This window comes from Castor canadensis, chromosome 7 (genome assembly GCF_047511655.1).
Source record: "Castor canadensis chromosome 7, mCasCan1.hap1v2, whole genome shotgun sequence".
Lineage (NCBI taxonomy): Eukaryota > Metazoa > Chordata > Mammalia > Rodentia > Castoridae > Castor > Castor canadensis.
Window position 1 is genome coordinate 25,780,193 of NC_133392.1, and position 27,114 is coordinate 25,807,306.

The following is a 27,114-nucleotide window of genomic DNA, read 5'->3' on the forward strand; positions in this document are numbered from 1 at the left end:
GACCCTGTAGAGGAAGAATATTGTGTTGGTGGTGCTTTTCTGAAAGAGACTCCAAATACCATTTATTATAGGCCATTTCTTCCTTTCCACATTACCTCCAACAACGTTGCAAAGAGATGCTTCCCAAATTAAGTCCTATATGTTGCTGGGAATTGAACCCACAGCTTCATTCATACAAGGAAAGCACTCTAATACTTGAGTCTTACTCCAGTCCTTTTGATTATATTTTGTTTTTAAAATAGCATCTTACTAACTTCTCCTGGGCTAACCTTGAACTGAAAATCCTCCTGCCTCTGCCTCCTGAGTAGCTGGGATTACCACCATACTGTACCACCATAACTGATTTCTTTATATTTTTAAACACACACACACACACACACACACACACACAGCAGTATTGGGGTTTGAACTCAAGGCCTTGCCCTTACTATGTTAGCACCCTTATCATTTGAGCCATGCCTCCTTAAATATTTTATGATGAATTTCTTTTTAGAACACGCACAGAAGTAGAGAGAATTGCTCAATGAGCCTCCAAGTACCCATCACCTATTTCAACATTTATCACCAGACCTGCATGTTGAATTATAACTCACTCTCAGGAAGTAAGCTACAGTGTAACAGTTATCCTCTTGCCTTAATCACACCCGCTGTTGGATGCCACTGTAGATTATTGAGCCCAGAAATGACTCAATACATACATTAACACAAGAAGATTAGTTTTACTTTCTTTAAAGATAATTTCTGGGATGATCATGGAGGGAAGGTATAACTTTGGGATCAAGTTGCCAATAAAGATGTGATGGCATGTTTTCCATTTTTATTTCAGGATATCATTTACAAGGTTAAGACTGTTTTCAATGGTGAGTTTAATGCTGCATTTAAGCAAAAAGAGTTTGAAATTATACGTGTGAAGGAAAGAAATGTTAGACTTAGGGAAATTATTTTAGATCTGGAATTGGAAGAAACAATCTGGCAACCAGAATTTGAGGACTGTGAGAAGCCGGAGAGAACCCTTGTTGTGGAAGATCATGAGGTACTGGCTAGCATGTCACCCTTTCCCTCTTTGTCAGATTTCCCCAGCTACTGTTTGCTCGTCTTGTTTATACTACAGGAAGTATATTAGTGCTCTCGGTTCCTGGTAATGAAAGCAGGTGATACTGCCCCAGCAAGAGTGAGCTTGTCTTTTATAAATCCCACACAGTACAGGGAAGAATTGGACATTGAACCGAGGAAGAAGCAGGAACCAAAGGGCAGTCAGTCCCAAAGCCCTCTTTCTTCCTCTCTTAGCTCATTTCTCTGTATATTTCAGTTTCCTCTGGCAATCTCTACTTTGTGTCTCCTCCACTCAAGAGCAGCTGGTTGAATGAGAATCTTAGTCCCTATTCCAAGTTTGCCTGGGAAGGGGCTGCTTGGTCCAGCTTGGATCAGCAGCTGTACCCAGGGTGAGTGGGGCCATGCTGTGGAATAAGGCCAGTGGAGTTCCAGTAATTATCTAGGTTATTGGGACAATACAGACCCCAAGGAAAGAGAACTTGCTGGACAGCCTTCAGAGTATTAGCACAGAGAAACGCAGCTACAAAAAGCAAAGGCTTGAAGAAAACAAAACATGACCATATTTTGGGGGGGGGGCGGTTAATGAAAAAAAAAAAAGCTAGAGACTGCTCAAAAACTCCTGCTCAAGCGAAACCAACTTAATCTCCTTGGGGCAAAAGACAATAATGGTGTTTAGAAGTAAGCAAAATCTTTATAGTGCCTGTCAGAAGTCAGGCACCATTCTAAATGCCCTAGGTAGACTGGAATGATTTACAATTATACAACCTTATAAGGTAGGTAACAACATTACCTCCATTTTCTTTCTTTTTTTTTTTAACCTCCATTTTCTAGATGAGGAAAGTGAGGCAAGAGAGGTTAAGGAGCTTGATCACAGTTGCTTAGCTAGTAAGTAACAGAGTCGAGATCTGAACACTGTGCAAAACATCTCACCCTGTGCACTCCACTGTGCTGGTTTAAGCAAGCCATTGTTTCTGACCTCTTGCTATGTAACCGGAGACGAGAAGTGAAGCAAATTGAGGCCCAAGATCTAGTCCACCGCTCAGGTATTTACTAATCCCCACACCTGAGACTAGAGTCCTTGGACTCTAATGCATTTAACCCCAGGAGGATGAAGTCTTCCCACGCCAAACTTCTGACGTCCCTGCTCTGTTTACCCCTGCAGCTGCTTACTCAGGCCACTTGGGGTAAAGCCTTCCTCACTGCCCACCCTCACTCACCTTCTTTTGCCCAGCTGCTTATCCTTTGTTCTGGCTACATTTTTCTGCTCATGGTTCCTTGAATGCACCAAGCTCTTGACCTATTAAGAGTCCCAAGCCCCATTCTTCTGGATTTGGCTTAGGTGACACTTCTTTGAGCTTCTGTCCCTTGCCCCTAAATCTAAATCAAATCCCCTGTCATAATCTCTTTAGTGATGGAGACAAGATTTGAGAGCTAACAGAAGTAAGGATCTATTTTCCCAACACTCTCATTTTAGACTTCAGCTTCATTCCAAACTAGGAAATTGGTTGCAAAATCTAGATTTCTCTTTAATTTCCTTAATACCATTTAATCTCCTCCCCATTCATGGAAGGAACTTTGGCTTGAATTTTGCAAGATAAACAGCAGGAAACTGTGTTTTCTCTTTCAGATTTCATCCCAAAAACATGGTAAGCCGTGGCAAAAAGCCAAAACAGAATCGGACATGCTTCATGAGACTGATCAGTGGCTTCAGGCACGGGTATGTGCTTTTGCTGGAACAGTACCTAAGACCTGTCCTTTAGGGACGCTTGTTTCCCATCATAGGAACACCTCAGACATTTGTCATGATCCAGAGGTTACTCAGACCTCAGCTGCTTCCTCCTGTTCTCTCTTCCATGCTACTGCTATCTTCCCACCTAAACACAGCGATTCTAACATCAGGCAGGAGGCTGCCCTGCTGTCAGATGTCACAGCTGCCCTCTCTAATCCCACTCTTTCCCAGAGCTCTGACTCAAGAAACAGAGGCCTGATGGACATGATGGGAGGTGTTCTGGAAGTCAAGAAGGAAGACATTTTGAGAATGGTGAGATTTCTGGCCATCCTGTAGAAGGTGCAATAGGGTAGGAAGAACTACGTACAATCTACCATTTTTTGTCCTGTGAACCCATTTTAGAAATTCTACAACCACAAGTATTATTAGATAACCACCTTGTTCCTCAGTAGTCAAATAGGAAGAAATTTGCCTTCCATTCTATAAAAAGCAAACAAACACAAACAAGCTGCCAAGATGGTTTTGGTCTCTACTGAAGGCAGGGATATGGCTTCACCTATAATTGTCCAGATTTACCAAGGACTGTGTTCTCCAACACTTGACACAGGTGTTCCTGGGATGCAGGTGTAGCTCTAGCTGTAAAAATACCAACACACACCAGAGTGTCACCTAAGAGTCTGGGCACATCCCAAACTGCTCACCATCACTGAAGTCACAGAAAAGCAGTTGTAACGTTTTTCTATATCCTAGGGTTAAAATGTCAGGTCATCGTCTTTGGCTCTGAGGTGTTTTTACAGCTGTGAGCTTTTACTGTATTGCAAAATCTATGTCTAAATCACAGCAAATGCTTTCTCTTTGTATGTCCAGGTGATTCCTCAACCTTCTTTCATGGTAAAACCTGACACCTTGTGGACCGAAGAGGAAAGGAAGCAATTCAAAGATTATGAGAAAAAAGTCAAGGAGTTAAATGAAGAAAGAGATAAGTACAGAAAGGTCAGAAAGCAAAAATCAATATAACCATCCAGGACTTTGTATCAATATCTTTTCAAAATTTTTTTCTAATGTCTTTAATAGCTTAATGATAGTGTTCCAGTTTAAATTCTCAAGAGAATTTAGAGAAGTAGGGGGAGATAAATTTAAAGAGTTGGACATTTTGAAACAAAAGAACATCTAACAGCGGTTTTTAAGCGCTCTTACTGATTTCAACACTGCCCACATTGTTTGATGGACACCTATTATAGCTTGTGCAAGTCACTGCAAGGGATTGCTGCACCTTGGCTACTGCTCTTTGAGTTCAGTAATACTTTTGCTTGATTTGTTCTCAATCTCAAGAAAAGGATTTCAGAAAAGAACTATGCAATCAGCACAGCCCATGCTTCATAGTACCTATTTCAGGTTTTTGCAATGCAATTCTATTGTTCACATCCTTCCATTGAAAAGAAACATTCCCACATTAAAATTGCTTACAATTATCATGGAGATTTAAAAATTTATGGTAGCCAGGCATGGTGGTGCATGCCTGGAATCCCTGCATTCCAGAGGTGGGGGCAGGAGCATCTCCAGTGCAAGATGGGCTTGGGCTACAACGTGAGAGCATGTCTCTCAAAAAAAAAAAAGTTGATGGTATACAACCAAGTAAGTAACATTTATTCTTTTCGGAAAGAAGTAAAATCAAGCTATCACTTAAGACAGGACAGCTTGCAGCTTTATTGTGGCTGTATCTCATGAACGACTTCTTTATTGTTGACCTTTTCATATTTATTCACTGCTTTCCTTTCTTGCATTTTAACCTAAAATAGTTCTTTCCTAAAAGCTAAAATCAGTAATGGTGGAAGAAGTTAAAATTTCAAGGAGTTAGGGATGATAAAAGGAGTAAAGGATAATGATCATTAATTTCATTCACTCACACTTCTGTATTGCAAGTTTCCTGCCTATACCCTCAGCATCCAGCTCCTCTATGGTAGTCCTCTGGTGAAATCTCAGCCTTGGTTAAATTCGGTATTCTGCCTTTTCTGCTTCTGAATTCATGCAGAGGATAATGAAAAAAGTACTCATAGTTTCTCCCCAAAGTGAATGACCTTAGTCTCAATTCAGTCATTAATGCCATTCAGCAATGTCATTCTATTTTCCCCCAGCCTGGTGCTCTCGCACTGGAATGTGAATCCACATCACCTGGGGATCTTGTTTTAAAAATACAGAACCAGATTCTACTGCTGGTGTTCTGGAATGGAAGGACCCTGAGATGCTGTACTTTAACAAGCTCCCGGTAGTACCATTACTGCTGGCTAGAGGACCACAGGATCCTGGAGCAGCAGGATTATAGAGAACCATTTCACACCTGCTCCTTTGTCCTCAAACTTTCAACACCTGAGCCCCTCAACTCACTCTCACCTTATTTTCTATTTCACTGGGAGAAGAAAAGTAATGAGAAAAGGTTTTCCTTAACCTTCTACCACCACACTGAATCCATGAAGTCTCAGTGCCTTTCTGCTTGTTATGGATGGAATGACCTTGCATCCACTCAGGATTGCTCCTCCCCTTGTGCACTAGCCACTATCCCATCTCATCTGCTCAATGCCATTACTTATCAGTTTGCCCCTCTTCTACATCATTTTTTTCTTTCTGTGTTGGATTTTTCCCATAAGAATAGACACGTGCTATCATCCAATACCTCTTATAAAATGTACACATTGTATGTATTTCTCATTTTACCAAGAAATACTTCTTTAAAGGGTATACTAGATTTTTTTTCTCCTATTTTTGTGGCTTTTGGGTTAGACTGATTTTGTTTTTAAAAAAAAAAAAACTCAGTGTCCCTATTCCCACTTTTATTCTCAGTGTCTCTGTGCCCCTTCAGAGCAAAATGCAAAAAAAAAAAAAAAATCTATATTCTGTCTCCAACTTCTCTGTCCTTTTTTTTTCAATTTCTCTGTTCTTAATTAAAAATTTTTATTATGAAATGTCTAACATACATAAAAGTAGAGAGAATAATGGACCCCTTGTCCAGCTTCAGCAATTATGTTCATGTGGCCAATGTTTCATTTTATACCTCCATTCTTCTTCCCTAACACAGGATTACTTTTTTAAAAATATAAAAATATATAATATGAAAAATATAAAAATCCCATGAAAAGGTATCTAGAGCCTGGAAAGATTTCTTGTTTAGGACTAAATTATTTCTAGAAATTGCTATCTTATAGAGAGTCAGAATTTTCTGAGAAGACTTGCAATAGTTTGTTCTATTCAACTTACTTCTGGCTGCATCATTAGCCATGACTAGTGATTTTCAACTTTTTTGTTTTTTACAGTATAATCTTTTTAAAGAAAAAAAAGCCCAGACCCACTGTATCTTAAACAGATCCAAAAGAAGCATCTCTGGCTAAAGGGGTTCAGGGCCCATCATGGCCTCAACAAGGTCCACCTTCCTTCTGCTCCTCCCATGTGGCAAAATGCAAATACCATTTCCAGCAAGTATTTAACATTCTATTCTTTTCCTTTCAGTCCTTGGAAGCAGAATTGAAGAAACTTCAAAACTCTATTCAGGAAAGCACACAGAACTTTGATGACCATCTGAAGAGACTCTTTGAAAGAAGAGTGAAGGCAGAGATGGTTGTCAACCAGGTAAACAAAAGCTTCACTTCTGTGACTTTCCTTTTAAGGAACCTTCATGGGCCTTCTACTGTTCTTAGAAAATTCACCAACACCTTTACCTGGGGCCACGGACCTTCATGTCTGTCGCTGGGTTCCTCTCCAGCCTCTTGTTATGGACCTCCCCTTCACTTGCCACACTTCTGGTGTCCTGATACATGGGTGCACTGGGGAGAAGGAGGAGGCTCCAAGAAGTGCAGGGGAAGTGGGAATTGGCTGCCACAGGATTCCTTTTTAGAGTGATAAAATGTTCTCAGATTGATGGTGGTGATGATTATGCAACTGTGCATACACCCCAAACTAGTGAATTACACACTCTAAATGGCACATTGTGTAGGATGTGAAATATGCCTCAATAAAGATGCTATTAAAAAAAAAAACCAGATATGCTTAGAACATCTTATTCACAATAATGAAGAAACTATCAGAACACTAGGTATTATCCAGAGAACTCAGGAGCCACCATTATAGATCTTCTCTAAATCAGACCATTTAAGATTCAAGGATAATAATAATTGCAGTTAACTGAAACACATCAACTTTATTGAAATCTAGCCGGTGCTGGTAGCTCACGTCTATAATCCTAGCTACTGAGGAGGAAGAGATCGGGAAGATCATGGCTCAAAGCCAGTCCAGGAAAATAGTTCTCAAGATGCTATCTCAAAAAAACCCTTCACAAAAAAGGGATGGTGGAGTGGCTCAAGATGTAGGCCCTGAGTTCAATCCCCAGTCTGAAAAATAATTATTGAAATCTGTGAATTGGTGATATATTTTTAAAAGAAAAGTGCCAATCAGTCACTTTCAAAGTATGACAAGCAATTCATTATCTAAAAACTAATAAATGTAAAGTTTCCAGTACTTATTCTTTTTCCTATGAGCCATACCACTAGGCAAACATATAGTAGATAAGTAGGAGCATCTCTTTATAAAAGTTATTTCAATTAATAAGTGAAAAGGGGAAGTAGAAACAAATACTACCATTTTGCAACTCTTGGTGGACTTATGGACCTGAGCTTTGATCATCTACAGCTGCAACCATCACAGAAAGACAACCAGATATTGTGTATGTCCCAATCAAAGAACACAATGTCACCTATGGGCCTGCCAAAAGAATCAAACCTAGGTCTGTGGAGGCCTCAGATTCAGCTGCCAATTTTCAGGAAAATTCAGGACCAAGAAGTCTGATGAGCTGTACCATGAGTACACAGTTGATGAAATGTGAAACAATGCAGACTACTGATTACTGCAAAAGAACTGTGAGGGTAAAAAAGGAACAGAAGGGGACATGAAGATTATAAGGGATTTAGAAATTTAACAGACAAGTTATGCTGTCATGTTTAGGTATACACACTTGGATAGAACAACAGAGAAACACATGAAGTATATATGTTTTACGTTACAATAAAATGATGAAAAAGGTAAAATAATCAAATAATCATTGCAATAGTCTCTAATTGCCTTTTCTTTAAAACAATGCTCTTAGTTGTATGTCATAAACTTGTTGGATTAGAGCCAAGTCTCTGACCATTGATAGAAAGTTCTTTCTTAGATAGGAGAATTGATCCCTCTTCCCTTCTTTTTTTTAAATATTTCCACAGGAGGAATTGAAAATAAATAACCTTCTCTTTTCTTTACTATTGGATGAAGAATTAAGCTCCAGAGAATTATTCCTGAACAACTACCGTTCAAGGAAGCAGGAGGAGAAAGTAAGTATGGTGCCTGGTATCTGAGTGCCAGGATTTTCTGACAGCCATACTCCTTGGTTAGCAAGAGCCTCCACTTCTAAGCCCTTCCTTCCTTCCTTCCTTCTCCTGTTCCTAATTGGCCATGTGTGTCCCTTGGTTTCCTATTTGTGACTTTGCTACAGTTCCAGATCAAAGTACTCATTCCAATCTGTTAATAAAGTTACATGATTCTGTGTCTGCAATCATTTAGTCTGTGTAGCTTTGGTATGATGTGTGGCTTATAAAATGAGAGGACATTAGCTTCATGGTTGATCTTGAGCAAGGCACATAACCTCTTAAGCTGCTTGCAAGCCATTCTTTAGGGAATACTGTTCTCTCTGGACCATTTGGCACTCATAAGTTTTACTAAACAAGGAAGCAATGAGTTAGCTTATAGAATGAAAAACTGTCAGACTGGAGGTGTGGTTCAAGTGGTAGAGCGCCTGGTTTGCAAGCATGAAGCCATGAGTTCAAACTCCAATCGCACCAAAAAAAAAAAAAAAAAAATACTCCTGAGTATCTGGGACTCCAGGTGTGTGCCTTGACTCCTTAACTCCCAGCTCCACCCCTGCCTTTGTATAGAATGAAAAACTGTCATTCTGAAAAGTATAAATAGATATGATTCATTAAAGAGAAAATGAATACAAAATGCATATTACATAATAAGTTTTACTTATTACACAAGTGTCACCTTTTATTAATAAAATTAATAAAGGATATTTACAAATGCATACTATTGTGTCATAAAAGATATGTGCTTTAAGAGTCTATAAATAGCATATGCAAAGAGCTTTCTAAATATATCCCTCCTCACAACAATCCCTCAGGGTAAATAACATGACCACTGGGATATAATAGAACTGTGGAAACAGAGAAGACCACCCAACTAAGAATAAGCAGAGGCGGCTGTTTAGAGCTTGGCAAAGCAAGGGAAGTGGCAGCCAGGACTTGTGTTTGGTTAGCATAATCTTGAAGAGAGACAAAATAGTGGGAAAGCTTGACAGTTAAAAGAAGGGAGGGCTCAGGGACATCCTGATGCATAAGCAAACCAGTTAGAAGCAGGGCAACCTGTTAATTTCAGGAATATCCTTCTCCAGATGATCCTAAATTGGAAGTGGGAGAAAAGATTAATGAGACAGGCAATTGCTGACCAAGTACTGACACTTTAGGGGCAGTTGCTACAAAAGTGGTGGTTTAGCTTTCCAGCAGGCTGCTGCAGAGATTATGAGACAGAATTCTATGTTTTTACAGTATGACTATTGTCCAGATGCGTACTTAGTCTCGGGTCTTTGATGCCCAAGCCTGTGCATTTCCCTCATCCACACTGTCCTCCAATGCAGCGTGCTTCATACATATTGACACACTCACATTCAAAGCTGGCTTTCCTTACTAACAAGGATTGAATGTTTGTCTTTCTAAGTCTCCAATTGGTTTATTTTCTTCTACAAATGTTATTTGTATGGACCCTTCACAGACACATTTATCATATACTAGGAAATACCTTGTTCTTTTTAGAACCCCCTATATTTTTGTTTATCCAGTTAAATTAACTATTCCTGCTGTCATTATAGAACCAGACAACAGAAGCCATCCGGAAGGCTAGAGAAGACCTCGATGTATACAAGGAGCAGTATGACAATTTACTAGCAGAAGACAAAGTGAGAGTTGCCATCTCACCCACTTGACAGTGCAGTAGAATTGTTGCTCCTGGGCTTCTCTTGGGGGAAGGGTGAATGGGTTATAACTTAATTCCTTCCTAGATTCTTTCTCCTACTATAATTCTCAGAGTGAACTTCATTCTATGTCCTTTATTTCTGAAATTCTGTGTGCAAAAGGAATTTTTGCACTCTTCTCTGGTTTAAGCTTTCTCTTGTGCAAAAAAAAAAAAAACACTAAGGAGAACATCAAGTCTTTAAGGGCTTTACAAGTTCAGTTTGCAGACCCATGAGTTGGTCATGAAATCCACTTAGTAGGTATGAGCAGTGGTTTTGTAATTGAAAAGAATAAGAACAGCATAAAGAAGACAGAATAGAATGGAAATGAATGAACAGAAAAGAACAGAATAACTTACATGTTTTGTGAATAAATATTATTTTGGAAAACTTCTCAATGGATTTTTAAGACACCTTATGTGAAATAATATTTTTACTATACTGAAGTGTTTCCTATTCAGAATGAATCTTTGAGAAATCTTTGCACAGTGAATGATTACCCTCTAACAACTTTATAAACCACCTCTTCAGGAATTTTTAACATCAAAGTGATACTACCTATATTTTGAAGAATTTTGCCAACAAACCAAAAGATTTCTGAATACAATTGAAATCCTGGCAATGATGTGTTTGTCTTTAGGTTCTGGATCGCAGTTTTAAAAAGGAATTTTCTGATATTCCCAGTCATCAGGTGGATATACTCTACAAACTTTTCAAACGCCGGCCAAGGTTTGTTTCTCCTTTACTATTATTTTCTGTGAAAAAAAACCTCTGTAAATGAAGAAAATTATAAGATTTCACTGTTTTTTCCCTCCCAATTAGAAATAGTCAATATCACATCATTTAGATGAAGGTTCTTGTCTTGATCATAATTCAGCATTTTTTGAGATTGTGTCTATATCTTACGGTAGGGAATGAAGTATAATATAATAACTCATTATTCAAAAATAGTTAAGTATCTATGTAAGCATTGTGCTATTATTGTTTTTATTTTATGCATGTCATGGGTGACATACAGACTTATAAACAGTTTTACCCAAGACATCTACTAGCAAATATGAGTCTTTATGGTAGGGGTTGGATTTGCACAAGCTAGGCTTCCAGGACTAAATAAGTTTGAGGAAATACTGTGTAAAAATAAAAAAGTTAAACAGTATTCTTTATGCAGAACCTCTCAGAACTTGTTATTGTGTTTTGGATCTCCAGATTGTTTTTTCTCAGAGTGTCTCGTGTGATTATACTCAAGACAAAGTTTGAAAAATGTCAGCATAAATGGTTGAAAATAACGATTATTGAAAGAGTTCTAAAATATCTTTTTTCAAAATGAGTAGCTTTAGAATATTTGGTCGATTTCTAACATCAGAAATTCAGATTTTCAACTAAATGTAATCTAGAAACCATGTAGTTTGTTGCAAACTAATTTGTGTCTGAGACACAAACTCATTCTTTGACAGGTAACATGCAACCCAGGAAAATTAACCTAGAACATGTCTGTGTCTTAGTTTCTATATTTCTAAAGGAGTGTGTTATAATAAACACAAGTAGATCTTTCCCTTGTGAAAAAAGAAGTGAGACCTTCCCCTCTTGTGAAAGAAAAACTTCGTTACCAAAGAGAATTAACATTAAATCCTAGCTCTACCACCTATCAGACCTGGAGGTAGCCTTGGTCCAACAGCTTCCCCCAGAGCCTGACTTTCCTGTCTAGAAATGAGGATAGCAACACTACCTTCACCATGCATTGTAAAGCATCTCCACAGTGAGAACCTGGCACACTCTTTGTACCCTTCTTCCCTTTCCATCTTCAGCCCAGGGAAACCAAGCTAATCTGTGAATGTGGATAAAATGGGCACCTCTCCAGATTCACATTCATCTAAGCATATTCTACTGCAAAAAAGGATACCAGCACAGGATGCACCAGACAGACCAGGGAACACCCACACTCCTCTTGGCATTTATTTATCTGCTTATGATATACAGAAGAGTGTTGTTTCCTAGCACAGGTAAAGCTGCCAGTACTGACAACAGTCAGGGATGTCTGTGGTCCAGCCAGGGGTCATGTCTGCAGACCTAGAAAGTGTGGAAGAAAGACTCTGAAATAATCCACCCACCAGCTTTCAGGTGCCTGGGAAAATTGCCATAGAGTGGTCCATGCCTATGCTAAGGTTCTTGTTATTTAATGCTGATTTTTTTTCTGTGTATGTGAATATGAAATGTTGATGGGCTTTTCTTGATAATATTAGGGTTCACAAACAGAAAGCACACGCAGATACAGTCAATATTGTCCCTTTTGGAGAGCGACCAGAATCTGGCAAATTGAATAAGGACAACTTTGCCCAGTTAATGAAAGCCATGGATGATTTGGACAATATCAGTAACATGCCAGAAGGCTTGGACCCCTCGGTCTGGGATCATTTCTGCACAACTAGAAGAACAAAAGTGGAAAATGAATATAAAGTATATGATATCATTTTAATTTTATTTTATTTTTAGGGTACTAATATCAATTATATAGCTACATTGGTCAGTGCATCCAGAAAAGCTAATTATTTAGATATCTATGGAAGTAATTGGTAATATTAATAGTAAGATAACAAAATAAAATATTAATTTTTGTGCTCTTGAGGACCAAATGCAGGCTTATGCTTGTAGACCCATGCTATCCAAAATAGTGGCCACTAGTGACATGGTTATTTGCACTTGACATAAATGTGGTCAGTCCTAATTGAGATGTGCTTTCGTAGGAAATGCACACAGATTTAGAAGATGTGGTAGTTTTCAATAATAAATGGAAAATGTCTCAATATTTTTATATTGCATATAGGTTGAATGATATTTTTGATGTATTTAGCAAAATACAATAGTAAAATTAAATTCATCTGTTTCACTTTTTATAAAGTGGCTGCTACAAAATTTAAAATTACATAGGTGAGCTGGAGCATGCAAAAAAAAAAGGATGAAAATGTCATAATAAAACACACTATTTTGAACAATAAAAATATTTTAAAACCAATAAAATTATGTATGTGACTCACCTTGGACAGCACTGTTACAGATGCACTCATTTTATATAGATTAGAATTATATTTAGCTAACCAGAGCCAACTTTATAATTTTGCTAGAATAGAAAAAAAATGTAGCAATAGGTAAAAGAGAACAAGTTTAGTTGGAAAGAGAATCCTTCCTCTTGCTGCTCCTTCACCATTCCCTATCAACCCTCCCCAAATTCCCTATACTCAGAGCCATATGCATTAGGGCAGCATATTTTTGTTCAGGTATCTATGATTCTAAAATTTCACCTAAAATGAAAGGAACAATTTGCATCATAAGGTGTGAGAAAAATTCTAGTTGTTTATGTATGTGATTTTCAAGAAGAAGCCAATTTGATACTTCTCAGAGTCTTTGTGGAATGTGCCATGCAAGTTTTACACACCTCATATTACACAATGGCAAGAATTTAAATTTTTATTAATCTCTGAGAAAGATAAACTTACTAACATTTTGTAACAAAGAAAGTCAAAACATGTTTACTGCAGTCAAAGCTTCCACATGTCCTGAGATATCTGGGGTTTGGTTTCTTCAGGTAAAGCAGAAAGCAACTGGGTTAATGGAAATGACAGCCTTTCTCCGGAAGAGAGTTGAAGATGACGAAAATGTGCAACGCGAGATTGAAAAAGTGTTTCACGAACTCATCCTGTAATTCCAACCTTCCAGGTTTACTTACTCCCAGCCTGCGCTCTGGGGCTCAATTAGGTCATGCTTGTCACTGAGGATGCCTGGTGGCTGACTATCTCAGGGCTGGCACAAACTTCTCTGTCTCCATCCCAGTGTTGTGTTGTCATTTTTTAAGACTTGTTTCGGGATGGAATTTGGCCATGTATTCCACTGCTCTCTTAATACAATGAAGCAAGTTTTAGAAAAGAATCTTAGTATTTCTTAAATCTGCCTCTTCCACATAAAAATATGTTCAGGCCGCATAAGCCATGTGGAAAACTAAGCAGATGCCACCAAGTTTCCAGGTAGACACCTGCCAGCTGTGTGCTTTCCTTCAGGGGAGCCAGTTGTTTTTACTGAGTGATTTGGGTGCTCTTTTCAATCCTGGCTTCCAAAAGGCCATATTTACAGCCACATGGGTAAATATTTCATTGATTTCCCAAATTCATCATTATACATCATTTTCAGATCTAGACTATAGGGGGAATATGAATTCTGTAGAAATAGACTTGGTAAGTAGCATATACGTTAATATAGTGTCAGATATCAACAAATGAGGTCAAAACTTGACATTTTGGCAGCATCTCTCTTCTTCATTTTTACTTTATTTCTATTACGAATATAATTCTGTCCATCTTTGAGCAATCCAGTTATATACCAGATCAATAGGAAGAGGTATCAGACAGACCACTAAGAAAGTTTGTTATTGGGAAAATATCCCTCACACCAGTGTCCAGTTTATTTCTCTTAAACTGATTGAATTGTATATCCTCAGCTATCAGGTGAATTTTGAAATGTAAATGTATTACAACTATGTGCTTTGAAGTCTTTTTCAATTTAGATTACAGGAAGACAAAGTGAAATTCCAGTTGAATTTGACAATCCAAATTCTTCTTAAACAAGGACAAGTAGAATTGGAGAATTTCCAGTTAGTTCTGGAGTATTCTGATGCAGTTCTCATCAATAAGAACATCATTGAAGACCTGAATACTGTGATTCGGGTAATCGTACTTTTTTAAAAATAAAATATTGCCTCCTGTGTCAAATATTTTATATTATTCTCTCATTTCCATGATAAGTCATTTGAACTCAGTTAAATCAGTGGTTCCCCCACTCTCAGGTATATGTATTTTTTTTAAAGCTCTCAAATAATTCTAAGATACAGAAAGTTAAGGAGCATGAAGAGTTAAATATTCATTCTAATATGCCACAACTTAAACGTTGCTTATATAATTTTTATCATATAATCCTTTTTATTTATGTAATGTTGGTAGTGATATCTCTGATTACAGTTCTGATTCTAGACATTTGAGTCTTTTTTTTTTCTCCCTTAGCCAATTTTGCTGGACTTATTTCCCAAAGAACGAACTCTTGGTCTCACTCATTTTTCTATTGTTTTCCTGTTTTCTAGTTCACTTATCTCTGTTCTAATCCTACTCTATCTCTCTGCTGGCCTTGAATTTAGTTTGTTCTTCTTTTTCTAATGCCATAATTATAAAGTTAGATCACTGATGCAAGGTTTATCTTCCTTTTTAATGTGTTTAAGTGGTAAATTTCCCTGTGAACAGTGCTCTTGGTGCATCTCATAAGTTTGGGTATGAGATTGTTTGAGACCACTTAGAAAGTAGGCAGACCAAAAAGGGGGAGCCAATATCCCAAATCAAACTCTAAAGTCTAATAGAGAAGGAAGCAGGTAAGGAGATTGAAGAGGAACTTTCAGTAAAGTAGAAGGAAAACTAGTGGACGGTATCCTAGAAACCATGAGAGAAACAGTCCCAGGAGGAGGGTCTTGCGCATTGGTTCAGTTACTTGACAAGGGTAATGTCAGTGGAGGATTGGGAAAGGAGCTCAGTTGGTGATGGTGGAATAAAATGAAATGGGGAAGTAAAGATGGTGACTATACCTGCATCCCACAAAAACTGAAAGGAAAGCAGAAGGGAGATGCACCTCTAAAATAGTATATCTCCACCTCAGCTCTCCTGAGGTTTAGGGCAGGATATTACTTGTTGTGAGGACTGTCCTGTGTCTTTGTCCCTGACCTCTACACTTAAATGTGTAGAGGCAATCTCTCTCCAAGCATAGCATAAAGAATATTGTTCCCTGCTGAAGCAACATATTTCCTTTAGCTGAGAAACAAGTTCTAGAGAAATTTTTGAACTTTAGATGTTGGAGCTGTTGATGGCAAGATCCAAGGGAATGGGGTGGCTGAAGTGAAATGGAGGAAAGGTCACTGAACATAGGAGATTCAAGGAGTGACGAGGCCAAGCTAAAATCAGAAGATAAAAGTAAGGGCTGGTGGAGTAGCTCAAGCAGTAAGAATGCCTGCCTAGCAAGCATGAGGCCCTGAGTTCAAACCTTGTGCTGACAAAAAAAAAAAAAAAAAGAAGAAGATAAAAGAGTAGAAGGTGGTGTGGAATAGTCTGGTGGCAAGAGCTTTAAAAAGCTAGACTGGAAGTTTGTGTTCTTGTTTTGTTTTGTTTTTCCACTTGCCACCAAACAGGTAACTGCTATACCTGGCTATATTAAGTACAGTGCTTTATCCATAGTATCAGGTGGGAGGACAAGAAGTTGGTAGGATGGAAAAGGTATTCCTGCCCAATCCTTACCATATACAGTCAGTTGGCTCTGCCCTTAAATGTGTCTTATAATTCCTCCTGTTTAGTGACTATCATGCTTCATTGTGATCAGATTCTGCTGAAGTCATTTTTAAAATGAAAACAATTATCTCTGCAGCCTGTGTTTTCTTAGAATAAATAGCATTTGGCTTCAAAAATTCTGTAATTCTGTATGCAGAATCTTAAGAATATCAAATGTATTTTTTTAGACTCAAGGACAAAAAAAAGTTGCTAGCATGATGGAAAGTAAAGATGTACACAAAGGAATATATCAGATTGAGTGGGAACATAAGAAAATGGAGATGGAAATGGAAGATCTAAATCAGAAGGCTTGGGATATTCAGATGTTGTTTTTTTCAAGAGATCGCCAGAAGGCAAGTTTTCTCTGTCCCCCTACAGTTTTCATTTCATTCATTGAGGTATCCATTCATTTAACCCACATTTATTAAGAAACCTCTGTGATGGCAACCACATTTTAAGCCAGAAGCTTTTCCTGAATGCATCTGTGAGTTCTTTCCTTCCAGTGGTTTACATTTGCCGCCTTCAGGAGTATATTTCTTACAGTTCACTGAGGATTTCCTAATTGTCAAATTCAGTGCTCCTTTTCTCAGTCTACTACTACCCTCTGTTCTCTGCCACATTTGACCATCCAGTTACCCGTTCTTTTGGCTGACTTTATCACCCCTATTTTCTCCTGTCTTTCTTCCAACATGTCAGACCACTCTGCCTCTTTAACTGGAATCTCTTCTGCTTCTAGGTCTTAAATATAGCTCTTTCCATGCCCTCTCCCTTGATGATCACGTCTTTTTTTCTAATATCAACGATCACTTCTGAAAGTCGTATCCAAATTCTCTGGATTCCAATCCAATTGTTCCAATCCAAGCTCTCCATTCCTGACCTCCCTTCAAGCTCCATTTCTACATTTTTCCCTCCCTATAGCTCCTGTTCTTAATTTGTTTCTTCTCATTCTTTCCAGCCACTCATTCAGGCTTAAAGTTTTAGTCTTCTTTGGTTTCCCTCTTTCCTGTCTTCCAAGTCTGTCTCAGTTTATTTTTTATTCCTTCCTTCTCTATCCCTGCTGCCTCTGCTCCAATTCAGTCCTCCATTTTCAATGATTTAGATGGTCTTAAAATTAATCTCGAACTGGTCTCTTGACCTTGGGTCTCTCTCTCTTCCCCTCCTTCCCTCCCTCCCTCTCTTTCTCTTTTATCTTTATTTTTGTGTATCGTTGTCAGATTTCAATTCCTAATTGACTCTAATTACATTAGTACCCAGCTCAAACATTTTAAACTAACGCTTTTTAACCAGCAGTGTCTTTCAACTTACCTTTGTAGCTCCTCTTATATGTCAATATTCTCAAACCAGATGGATTAGCATTTGCTCATACTAGTTCTTCTACCTGGTTCTTTTTTTTTTCACATTCTAAATGTACCTGTTTGTCAAGGTTTAGTTTAAATGTCAAATGTTACCTTCTCCATAAGCCTAGGAAAACTCCATCCCATCACAAACTACCTTTGAATTTACTAACATTTTACCTGTCTTCTGACAACTAATCACTTCTTTTGTGTTCTTTTTCTTGAAGACTAGGTCATGTTACCTATCTTTGTTTCCAACTCAGTATCTTTAAGTAAAACACTGTTAATATAGGACTTAATCTGAGTTTGGTGAGTTGAATAAATGAATGAGAAAAGACTCTAGGCATTTGTAATACTTAGCATATAGATAAGTGTATTGATGGCTAAATATAGTAAATATTATAGCATAAAAATCAAATCAATCTTAATTTACATAGATATGTAATAATTTTCAAAACTAAAACAGAAAAAACCCACCTATGTATCTCAGAACACCCTGCAAAAGCAGAATTGGCTTGATGAGATACTAAACTGATTAGATCATGGTTTCTGGATTCATGGATTTTGTTGATGATGTCAAAAAAGGAAAAGAAAAAAAAAAGCCTTCAGAATTGGGGGTTGTGACTCATGTGGCAGAGTGCCCCTCTAGCAAGCACAAGGCCCTGAGTTCAAACCCCAGCACCAATAAACAAATAAATACATATGTAAATGAACAATACAAATACATAAAAAAACTAAACAATCTTTATAAAGCTACCTGTTGAGAGAAATGAGAAAAATATCCTTACATAAATTGTTTCTTTTTTTTCTCTTAAAGTACCTAAATGAACCAAACTATGAGAATGTGATTGCTATTCAGATTGGAATAATGGAGCAAACCATTAATGTTATAGACAAGGTCAGTCTCAAAGATATGGATCATTATAATCCCAGCAGTTGTGAGTCATTCCCACATGATAACAATGTTTTAATCATGAACTCAGACAGAACCAGAGCATTTACTGGTTTTCAGGAGGTAATTAGAAGTTCCTGAATGCTGTCTTTGCAACCCTAACCAACTGTATAGACTATAGCACTTTTTAAAATATTAGAATTAACATCAGGGAACAAATGTGGGCGAAGGTGGATTTCTTATTTCACATTAGGTTAGATTTATTTAATAAAAATGTTGATAGCCTTTCATTGGTATTGTAAAGGCTTTGTATTATCCTGAGTAACAAATGCTCAGTTTTGGATATACAGCATATACAAGAAAGAAATAAAGTAATAACAAGATTTTTAATATTTAATATCACTTTTAAGGATATACCAAATTTCTCTACAATGTAGTATTAACATACATTCTTTCAACAAATAATTTGAATGTCTACTGTGAACAGACCATATGACAAGCACTGGGGATATGGTGTAAGATGTTATCTTAGTGATAATATACTTAAAATAGTAATTCTTTATAATATAAATTATATTTTTCTCAAAATTATTTTTTGTGGGATTTCATGGGAACAAAAATTTCAGACCCACAAGAAGAATGTCGAAAACTGCAAAAAGCTACTAAAAAAACTGGGGAAATTCAGCAATCAAAAAGATGTAGCAAATTATACGCTAAGCTGCAATCTACGGGAAGAGTTGGTAGCTGTTTCAGAGAGAAAAGACATCTGCAATGCAATGGGTAAGCCTTTCCCTTTAATCAACTGTAGGTTTCTCTAAAAGTAATGGGTATTCCTGAAATCTATACAGTAGTGACAAAGCTACCAGCATTCCTATCAGACAATTGACTCTGGGTGCTGTTTCTGTATTTGGAAGAGTTAATAACAATCCAGCTAATTCCTTCCTTCTTAATTTCTGGTAGGGTCTATGCTGACTTGCGAAAAGATTGCCAAAGAGAAATATGAAAACATGATGCAACAACAGAAGTTAACAAATATTTCAAAACAACAAGCTGAGCAGATTTCAATACTACAGGCTGAAGTTGAAAGGTTAAGGATGAGAACATTTCCTGCTCTTGTTCAAATGTAAAATGCTAGCAGTAAACACAGGCCAAACCAATCCTTTGAGAAATCATTTGAGTAAAACGATTGCTTTTTTCTTTATATCAGGAAATGTAAGTAGAGTCACCTCTTAATTGCATGTTTTAAACAGCAAGTTGTTCATTTTAGTCTTAATGAGTATACCAATTTTTGCCTTACATGAATGTGTAATATACCAGAACTTGTTGTTGTTATTCAATAAAGCCAGAAAGTACTCAAGATTTATTCATTTAAAAATGAGCAAAATTTTGAAGGTTAATTTCTGTTCCATCAATAAGAACAAAGTAAACTGTTTACTTTTTCCAAGCCTTAAATCATTCGTAAATTATGACTTATTTTAAATATATAATCTTCATTTCTTATTTAGCACAGCTCAATTTTGTGCTCTACCCAATAGGGGGTAGCAAACAGGGGAAAAAAAGTGCTTTCTTATTTCCAAGACATAGTTTATTATCCTACTCATGTAGATGATGATAATTATGTAACAAGATTTACTGGCAGGAAACTTCTTTGTCCTTCCACAGCCTGTGGACTGCTGCATCCAAGGTGATTTCACTGGAATCATTTTAAGTGATGTCAATGCCTCACTGTTCGGCAATTTATAAACTAAACGTTAATTTTAATCCACAATACGTTATGCAATAGTCACTGGTTCAGGTAAAGCAAGAGAGCTATTATAAAGCCCCCCATTTAGAAAAAACTTTTAGATTTGATAGAACCACACACATTATTTGGTTGACTTCCTCACCCCCTTAGCACTAGAATGACTCCTATAGTAGTAGTTGGGTGATTCAGCAGGGAAGTAACATTGGTAAAAATCCCTAATATCTCTGAAACAGGAACTGTGTGGACCTCAGAGAATGAAGGATACAAATATTTTATATTTAACATGGGATTCCAGAAGCTCTCTATTCTCTTTGTTTGTGTCAACCTTGGATGTACTAGACTTGGTTTGTTTTTTTCTTTTCTGGGAATACAGATGTCTTTTTTTAAATATAAATAAAAATATGGTATTCAATGGTTTTTCAATAAATGCATCCTATTAAATGGAGGTAAAATTCAACAGAAATGCTAAAAAGGACTACACAGGGCATCCTCAGTCCCTGCACTATACCCCATAAATCCCACTCACCCTGATGAACTACCTCCTAAGTACCTATTGTGCTTGTTGAATCCTTATCTATGCTGCATGTCAATGCCTGGAAATCCCATTTCCGTGCCCCCAATTCTCCCAGAAACAGAGTCCCACTGGACTCATCCCAGGATGAGTCCAGAGGATGTGCCTGCCAGGAGTGGGCAGCCATAACCTCCAAGATCTAGATAGGTACCACACATTTATCTACCAGAATGTCAACACACCACCAGGGGTTGATGATCCCCTGGCTAAGCAGCAGTAATGGAGCCTGGGTGGTAGGCACCAGAACAGCACAGGTCCCCAGAGGTGCCCATCTAGAAATCCCAGATGTGAGGCCTGGTCCAGTCTTCTTGGACTCACAAATGCTAATAGCAATGGCAGTGACTAGAAGTAGAAATTATGTGTCTGTGTGGGGGGATGGGAGGTTATTGGCATAGGCACTAATAGCAGGGAAGATCAGGTCCCTGGGGTTCCGTACTATGTCAAACATTAAGAGTTTGTTGGGGCGGAGTGGGTGGTAAGGGAGGGGGTGGGGGCAGGGGGGAGAAATGAACCAAGCCTTGTATGCACATATGAATAATAAAAGAAAAATGAAAAAAAAAAAAAAAGAGTTTGTTGGGGTAGGGATAGGTGGCCCAAACAATGTATACACGTGAGTTAATGTAAAAATGATAAATAAAAAGTCTGTTAGACTAAGAAGAGGGACTGGGCTGAGTGGGGTACTTTTGGGGGCAGGCTCAGAGTAGTGGCTGTTTACCAACTAGTAAGGAAATACTTTTCTTTTTCTAACTAAGCAGTTTTAGTCCTTGAAAGGGTACGGAAGCAGAAATTCCAGAAGTCCTCAGGAATGACTAGCAACTAGAACAAGGAAGCCATAGATCCACAAAATTCTCCATCGTATCTCTACCTTTTTCTGCACACCACTTGAAGGGAAACAGGCTCTGCTGGTTCCAAGCTTACATAAACAGCTCCAGCCACAGAGATGGGTCTTCTTTCCCTGAGTTCACTCTAAATTCTTAGGGACTAGGCCAGCTACACTGCCAGGATGACAGGTCCAATTATGTAACTTGGTAGCAAGTATGTTTCTGGCTGAGAGGGTCATTATGAACTGAATAGATCCTCCCAGTTAATTTCACAAATGAAGTGGTAGAGGAATGTGAAGGACTTTGTAAGCTATCATCCCTTAATGTGGGAAATGAGAGTATGTAGTTTCCTGAGAAACAGCTAGTCATTTCACTAAATGAATGAGAAACAAATTTGAAAAAAAGAACATAATTTTGGACATGAGTTTAATTACCTGAGAGATAGTAGATGGAATGTTGTGGTAAATGGGTGAAATGAGATTCATAAACTTATAAGAGGCAGGCATCTTTAGACCAGTTTAGGTTTAGACATTTGCCAGACTGGACTATTTAACACTGAAAATAAAACCTTTTGCCCCAAAAGCAAAAGAGTATACTACAACTGATTTCCAGGATTGTCCAAATTGCCTTTCAAACATGATTTAAATTTTTCCTTATTTCTTTAAATACCAATTTTTCTTTGGCAAATCTATCTAAAATACTAAATTCCACTTTAGAATTTAGTTGATATATTAGAGTATCCTAATTTAATTTTCATCAAGACACCTTCCAGAAAAAAAAAAAAAAAGACACCTTCCTCTGAGCTGGCTTTCATTCTTCCTTTAAAAATGTGCTAATTAATTTCTCATTAAGTTTTCAAAGATATTCTGGAAAGGCACTAAGGATGTGACTCAGTGGTAGAAAGCATTCAAGGGTCTGAATTCAATCCCCAGTACTGAAAAACTAAAAACAAACAAAAGAAGATATTCTGGGGAAAAAAAAAAACTGAATCAAACACCTAAAAATTCTTCTTCAGTTCTGTTATAACGTAGCAATTTATCATCTAACCCGTAGTGGTCGATCAATTGACTAAGGCTTAGTTTCTTGTTCTCTTCAGACATAGCTGACTGCAATTCATAAAGTAATAGCTGGCTGCCGTTTCGCCACTTCTTTATTAATAACTGTAACTGTGACAGGTCATTCTGAAACAGAAGAAAGTTTAAAAAACATGAATGTATGTCAATAAGGATAGTCATGCTATTTTACCTTACATCATCAAAGCTTCTAACCAGTTGATGCGTAGGGTTAAAGTTAGCAAGCTAACATCCCAAAAGATGAATGGGACTTCTACCTAGGAAAAATGTAGGATGGTTATAAATAGAATGTCACTCAACGTGAGTTCTATGGCTATTTTGTTTGGTCCAAGCTCTGGACCAGCCTTATCCTTCAGAGAGAAATCAAACCATTAAATAGGGCAAAACTATGTAAAAAAAGCAGTAATATAGGTTTTAAAAATCTACTTTTTATATTACAACTATACATTTAAAATATGACACTAAGTTGTACCTTCCCCTCAAGTTTTACTATGAATCCAAAACTTCTATTAAATATTAAAAATATTTTCAACATTCAATGTCTTCATAAGTCAGTCATATTTAGAAAACTTCTAATTAGAAGTTCTAGACAGCAAATGAGATATGCCATTCCATCATTTATTTCACGTTTCTGGGGAACAATGAGCTATTTACATAGGCATGAGTTATTAAAAGAGGTTATCTCCTTCCAGGCACACAAGTTCTATTTAATTTAACCTACATGGGTTAAAATCTAATATATGTATTTTTTCCAAATAAAATGCTTAAGACATTTTAATTATTTGGAAGAGACATAAGATCATTTACTAAAAGTACTTTTTTTCCTTTGGTGGTACTGGAGTTTGAACTCAGGGCCTCACACTTGCCAGGCAGGCTCTCTGCCACTTGAGCCACTCCACCAGCCCTGTTTTCTGTGTTGGGAATTTTCAAGTCAGCGTTTCTGGAACTATTTGCCTGGAGCTGCTTTGAACTGCAATCCTCCTGATGTCTGCCTTGAGTAGCTAGGATTACAGGCATAAGCCACCAGTGCCAGGCCCAAAAATAAGATGTAATATTCACCTTATTCATTGTCATCTGCCACTTCTGTTTCCATTGTAATTACATCGAACATTTAATACTTTAGCTTTACTACAGACTAGGAACTGCAAAGAAAGCTTCAAGTGAGTATTAAATAAAAGCTTAGGTTTCCTTAAGTTTTACCTGGTTTTGACAGGCTTCTACTACTGAATTATAAATCTATGACTTACATTTCAGCTCAAGTTGTTGGGCCAGGCACTGGTGGCTCATGCCTGTAATTCTAGCTACTCAGGAGGCAGACATTAGCAGGATCCTGGTTCAAAGCCACCCTGGGCAAATAGATTAAAAGATCTTATCTCAAAAATACACAACACACACAAAAAAGGGCTGGAAGAGTGGCTCAAGTGGTAAAAGCACCTGCTTACCAAGTGTGAGGCCCTGAGTTCAAACCCCAGTGCCACCAAAAAGAAAAAAGTTGTTGGAAGCCAGATTTCTGGATATTTGACTTACTGTTTATTATGAAATAAATTTATAGCTTATTTTTGAAGTTACTTTTCTATAATTTATGTAAAAATAATGCAATGGTTGTAAAATTCTTCTCACCTTTGATCTATACATTTTGACTAGTTTTAGCCTCCGAAGAAGGTCTTCCTTCTCCTGAATCTGCTGCACCAATTTTGCTCTTTCTTCCTTTAATCCTTGTTTAGGACTCTCATTCACAAAATCATTTTGGAGAGTACTGTATGACCCAGTATCAAGTGACTTAGATTCACATGCACTGATATCCTTGATGATATTTTTCAAGAACATACTTTCTTCAGATTCACTGTCTATGTGTTGAAGACTTTCTTGAAATTCCACACAGTTTTCTTCTGTTGAAGATGCTGTTTTTTCTGAAAGGATCTGATCATTTTCTTCATTCTCTACTTTAAGACGTTTCACCACACTGCAATAGGAATTAAATGAAGATCTTGTTTTCCTTAATCTTTCTCTAAGTGTTGCACTCATAGGCTGTAAAGGACACAAAACATTAAAAAAATACTAATCAAGAAAAACATTCTTGATGTAAAATTTAAAAGGCCTTACATTTCTATAATAGGTACCACTAGATAGCTTTCTGTCTTATAACTAAAGTAAGTATCACAAAATGTATTTAATTTGTAGACACTCCATTAGTTTTTCCTTTTTCCTTTAGCAAAGTTAACATCCTTCTAAAACAGTGCTGAGACACTTATCCCGGTATCAGGGACATTTGTTCAGCAACTAGAATGTGCCTGGCCCCATGCCAGGTGCCTCAGAATTACAGATTAAAGAAAAGACCTTCATAAGGATCATATTGTAGATTCAAAATTCCTCCATTTGCAGTGTCACAATAACCTGATGTGAAACTAAATGTTACGGATTCAAGATGAAAATCTGGCAAGGGGAGATGTTACATATGTTAACACTCTTTAGTCTACTTAAAACCACCACTGTCACAGTATTTTGAAACAGAATGGATTCACTGAAGAACCAAGATTTTCATACTTGCTTCCGTGAGCTGTTTGTATAGGGAGATGGTGGATTCCCACAGGCCTGAGGAGTGCCAGGGAAAATCACGGCTGAGTCTGATGGATATTCCATCTTGATAAGGTAGTCTTTATTAATGTCTAAAAAAGAAAAAGTAATTATAAAATGGATCAAATTAACTATACCTCTACACAACCCTCCATTTTTATCAAACACATTTTCACTAATGTGCAAGGTATCAAGAAAGCCAGCAATTTCTTCTACTACACCTGGCTGTAATTTTGTTTTTTCGGTACTGGGGCTTGAACTCATGGCCTTCACCTTGAGCCACTCCACCAGCCCTATTTTTATGAAGGATTTTTGGAGATGGGGTCTCCAGAACTATTTTCCCTGGCTGGCTTCAATCCGTGGTCCTGCTGATCTCTGCCTCCTAAGTAGCTGGGATAAGAGGTGTGCGCCACCGGACACAGTTCATTCTCCTTCTCTTTGAGTATTCTTTATCTTCCCACACAAGTTCGGGGTGTTTTCCATGACAAACTAATCATAGTATCTCACTCTCCTTGGCTTTTTGCTCTCAAAATATCTACAAAATCTGCACTGTGGAGAAGGGCAACTTTAGTCAAAAATTCTTTAATTACAATAGCTTCGGAACTAAAGGGGATGCAGCAGAAACCTTGACTGAAAAGTGACTGTCAGGCTTCCTAAATCCCAAAAGGTGTGACTCGAACCAGTTTCGCTCCGGGCCTGAAGCGGAGCTACTCGACGCCACCCCACCCGGTTTTGTTTTAGGTACCGCACGGACACTGAAGGAGTCCACTGAGGCTGCTTCCTTCAACGCGGGATCAACTTGACCAGGGCAAACCCCCCAACACACTGCAGGAAAGCCCACCAGCCGGGCAAAGCCTCCAGGCCTGAGGTGAGGTCGATTTTCCGCACCGCGGAAAGGGAGCTCTGGCCTACCCCAAAGCAGACCCGCGAACGCGGAGACGTCCCCTAGCTCGCACGCACACGAGCTCCCTCCGCCATGCCCAGCACGTACACAAAGCGCGCGCAGCTGCGGCCTTAAACCTGCTCCGGCCCAGGGGCGGGGCCGCAGGGGAGGCGGAGACACCCATGATTGGCTAAATTAACTGTCTCGCGCGGCTCTGCCTCGCCTAGCGCCCGAAGAGGGGCTAGACTGCGCGCGCGCGGTCGCGAGCGTCTGCCAGAGGGAGCGGAATCAGGGCGGGGCTACACGGGGAGGAGGTGACCGAGATGCATGATTAGCAGGATTGGCTAGCGCGCGCGGCTCTGCTCCGCCCAGCGCTCGAGTGTGACGGGGCTGCGGGCGCGCGGCCGCGAGCCTCTGACGGCGTCGGGGGTGGGCGGGGCTCGAGCTTCCGAAAGACCGATGGATCCTGAGGGGGGCGCGCTTCCGCTCGCGCCTTCCCTTCCCTTCTGTCTCCGTCAACCGCCTTCTCTTCCGGTTTCCTTGTTTTTGAGCGTCCGTGAAGCACACATGACCATAACCCCCCCCGTCTCCGCCCCATTCTCCTGGCTCCCGTCAGTCTGGTCTGCGCGCTCACCACAGCAAAGGCTTTCCTCAGACGTGGCGGGACCGAAAGCCGCACAGCTGGCGGCCTGCCCAATCTGCAGCTTGTAAACGCTCCAAAGGAGAGATCACAAAAGAGCAGCCTGCTGAGAGTCAGAGAGGTTGCAGGCCTCTCCAAGAGCCCCGAACATTCAGTGGCGCTAATCTCTAGCTTTCTTTACTGCCGCAAGCCTGGCGGACGCGCCCCTAAATTCTGGACTGTATCCTCAAAATTCAGGTCCCTTAGCTTGGCTTCACATTTTTTCAGTTAAGTCTGAGAACAAATGTAGCCTGAGGAGATGTGTTGTGGCGCAGTGCGGGAAGCAGAACAATCGCTAAATGAGTTTGGTTTGGTCCCGAAGTGAGATGT

The 27,114-nt window shown here is 38.6% G+C and overlaps 2 protein-coding genes across 11 annotated transcripts in view; one reads left to right on the forward strand and one right to left on the reverse strand.

The window, feature by feature from the left end:
- Cfap43 (cilia and flagella associated protein 43) overlaps window positions 1-20,704 on the forward strand; it is a 99,508-nt gene extending 78,804 nt beyond the window's left edge. For 2 of the 4 annotated variants that reach the window (XM_074078358.1, XM_074078359.1), the window contains exons 24-38: window positions 827-1,033; window positions 2,681-2,770; window positions 3,014-3,094; window positions 3,650-3,775; window positions 6,284-6,403; window positions 8,029-8,136; window positions 9,726-9,812; window positions 10,507-10,595; window positions 12,107-12,320; window positions 13,447-13,559; window positions 14,419-14,578; window positions 16,402-16,566; window positions 18,365-18,445; window positions 19,066-19,219; window positions 19,400-20,704. In XM_074078358.1, the coding sequence (XP_073934459.1) occupies window positions 827-1,033; window positions 2,681-2,770; window positions 3,014-3,094; window positions 3,650-3,775; window positions 6,284-6,403; window positions 8,029-8,136; window positions 9,726-9,812; window positions 10,507-10,595; window positions 12,107-12,320; window positions 13,447-13,559; window positions 14,419-14,578; window positions 16,402-16,566; window positions 18,365-18,445; window positions 19,066-19,219; window positions 19,400-19,566 (1,962 nt within the window). In that variant the 3' untranslated portion in view covers window positions 19,567-20,704. The remainder of the gene's footprint in view (window positions 1-826; window positions 1,034-2,680; window positions 2,771-3,013; window positions 3,095-3,649; window positions 3,776-6,283; window positions 6,404-8,028; window positions 8,137-9,725; window positions 9,813-10,506; window positions 10,596-12,106; window positions 12,321-13,446; window positions 13,560-14,418; window positions 14,579-16,401; window positions 16,567-18,364; window positions 18,446-19,065; window positions 19,220-19,399) is intronic. The other 2 variants (XM_074078360.1, XM_074078361.1) reach the window with 2 other exon arrangements.
- Window positions 20,705-21,984: 1,280 nt separating this feature from the next.
- On the reverse strand, window positions 21,985-26,764 carry Sfr1 (SWI5 dependent homologous recombination repair protein 1). Of its 7 annotated transcripts, none has more exons than XM_074078366.1 (4): window positions 26,740-26,764; window positions 25,193-25,314; window positions 24,269-24,676; window positions 21,985-22,756 (listed from the first exon to the last, which is right to left on the reverse strand). In XM_074078366.1, the coding sequence occupies exons 2-4, from the start codon at window positions 25,286-25,288 to the stop codon at window positions 22,565-22,567; spliced, it is 696 nt and encodes a 231-aa protein (XP_073934467.1). In that variant the 5' UTR covers window positions 25,289-25,314; window positions 26,740-26,764; the 3' UTR covers window positions 21,985-22,564. The 7 variants fall into 7 exon arrangements, with proteins under 7 accessions (XP_073934467.1, XP_020017399.2, XP_073934464.1 ...); XM_020161810.2 differs by lacking the exon at window positions 26,740-26,764 and adding an exon at window positions 26,135-26,240; XM_074078363.1 differs by lacking the exon at window positions 26,740-26,764 and adding an exon at window positions 26,214-26,238.
- Between the last annotated feature and the right edge of the window lie 350 nt (window positions 26,765-27,114).